General features: G+C 39.1%; 1 protein-coding gene across 5 annotated transcripts in view; it reads left to right on the top strand.

Moving 5' to 3' along the window:
* The window catches only part of LOC137624530 (uncharacterized), a 51755-nt gene extending 49300 nt beyond the window's left edge, over nucleotides 1–2455 (top strand). For all 5 annotated transcript variants that reach the window (XM_068355399.1, XM_068355401.1, XM_068355398.1 and 2 more), the window contains exon 5: nucleotides 182–2455. In XM_068355399.1, coding sequence (XP_068211500.1) covers nucleotides 182–1103 — 922 coding nt within the window. In that variant the 3' untranslated portion in view covers nucleotides 1104–2455. The remainder of the gene's footprint in view (nucleotides 1–181) is intronic.
* Nucleotides 2456–2500: the final 45 nt, after the last annotated feature.

Here is a 2500-nt window from a genome sequence, read left to right as displayed (position 1 = left end):
TGTGCATTAATATTTTAAACGTATTTTCATCTACAATGATCAATGAAATGTCTTTCATACATTATGAAATACAGAACCTCATCTTTATATAAAAAAAGACTGCCTAATGTTCTTAGATTTTATCACCAAATGGAAAGTAGAACTCTCATAAAAGGCTCACCTTCTCATTTCTTTTGCTTAGGAAGAGGAGGAGTATCTTCCCAAACCATGGATTCCTCAGTCAGCTCTGTGATCTGGATTACGAACTACGCCGCTCTGGCCAGGTTACAGATGACCCCGACTTGGCGTTGCTAGACATTCAACGCAAAGATCTGTCTCCTGACCGATCTTACCCAAGATTTTCTCTGATCAACTCGAAGGCTCTCGAAACATACAGCAACACTAAGAACTATGTGTCACCCCGCCGTGCCGTGTCCACTGAGAGGGTGAATGAAGTTCCTCAACGGCGTGCAGTGTCCTGCGACAGATTCGAAACTGCTTCAAGGCAAGCCTATGCGAGTAATCCATACGTAGACTCTACCACAAGGCCCTCACGTTCAAGACAGAGGTCACCTGTTCGATACACCAAAAGTCCAACAGTTTCCTATTCCTCTTATATTAACAGTGAGGATGAAGATGACTACAATCCAGTCTCTTCCAAGGTCTTTGACACCTACCGACGCTATTCTAGAAGGTCAACCTCTCCTCTGCCAGTAACAACCACCATCTCCCTTCCAGAAGCCAAGCCTTTTGACCGCTACTGGTCACCAAAGACAATTGAGTATGATGTTATCAAGTACCCAAGATATGTCTTCTACGACAAGATGTTCTCTCCTGCTACAACTTACCAATACATCAACAACCTCAACAGGTATTATGACACGTATAAGTACGTCAAAACAGAGAGCCCATTCTACGGTGAGGGAGTGACCCAAGCACCCTATGTGCAGTGGTACGACCATCCCAACAAGACATACCTAAGAGGGAATTCATATAAATTCCATTACCCATACACAGAGACATACTTCAAGCCCATCAGCAATTACCCAACAACTGCTCGGACCCTCAACACCCACAGTGTTTACTTTAGCCCGGCTTCACTGAGAGACTTCCAGAGGGTCTAAAGAAAGGGTTACAATACTTCGATTTTTCCCAAACAAAATATTTAGATGGACGTTACTTACACATAGGCGACTTTAACTTTTTCTCATGCAACGCTGTTTTGTTATTAGGTGTTGACAGTTTCTACTAATAGGTATGGCAGCGTCTTCAACATGTGATGTATGTTGATATTAATTTTATTGTAGATCTCACTTATTAACTCTTGTATACGATAGGGAGAAAGCCGAGAATTTGTCATCACTCGTCCGGTTGCATCTTTCATTGAAGTATAAAAGCAACACATTGATTCATTATCCAATTAACTTCATCTCATCCATACTGTGTTGATAGATGCTAATATTGGTAAGTCTTTCAATGTTTCTCAATAGACTATGCCTCTTCTGAAAGGCAAACCTTAGATCTCTGTACATATTGTAAATAATCTACATGAATTAATTACTAAGCAGTTCAATCCTTCAGTAGACTCCCACTTACACTGACGCTAAAAAGGCCTAGAAAACCTCCTCAGTGGCAAATCCTAGACTTAGGACTATATTGTTCAGGGACCCTTAACATTCACCCTTCAAAACTACATGAGGACAGTTTCCTTGGGGTTTACCTTAAGCAAGGACTAAGAGTACAATTGCAATTACCCTTTGTCTTTCCTAAGAATCTAAAACCCTTAACAGATTTGCTGAATAGCTCACATGTAACTGTTTTAGACATTCATCAAAAGGCTACTAAATTCATGGTAAGTTGTTTTTCGCGAATATTCAACATATACCATGAAATTGGTAGGTTCTTTTATTGGAATATTTACCAAACGCTATGATAAAGATAGGTCCTTTTTAAAGAATATTAACCATATGTTACAGCAATTGTCTTTTTTATACATAGTTTCTCCTTGTGACTAAGACCATAAGTTGTTTTTATTTGGAATATTCACAGATACTACACCGACTAAATGTTGTTTATCATGTTGGTTCTAGTTATAAAACTGATTCATGTTTACACCTTTATGTTGAAATGTTTTCGTGTTTTCCCAGATGGCTCTTATTTTTAATGTCTTATCGTTGGTTTCTGTGGACACTGACTGTGTCTGGGCACGGGCCGTTGTGCTCTGGACAAAAACAGGCGAATTTTGAAAGGTTGTGGGAACCCGTGTGGCCGTTTGCTGTTTGGAACTTCAAGCTAGCCACGGTCATCAAGATGTAATTCTGTTGAAGAAGGTATAGGCACGAAATAAACAGATAACCACAATAAACTATTTCTTCGTCCGCCATATTTTTCATTTTAGTTGCAGCGCTATTTCGACGAAAAAAGGCTCTCAACATTTGTGTACTAATGCTTTTAATAAACTCGAGTATTTCTAAAATTCTATCTTTTCTTTATCCCTAAATAAAATCATATAAATACTATT

This window comes from Palaemon carinicauda, chromosome 31 (genome assembly GCF_036898095.1).
Source record: "Palaemon carinicauda isolate YSFRI2023 chromosome 31, ASM3689809v2, whole genome shotgun sequence".
Classification (NCBI taxonomy): domain Eukaryota; kingdom Metazoa; phylum Arthropoda; class Malacostraca; order Decapoda; family Palaemonidae; genus Palaemon; species Palaemon carinicauda.
Note: the sequence above shows the minus strand (reverse complement) of the source record. Positions and strands in the feature narration are given on the sequence as shown.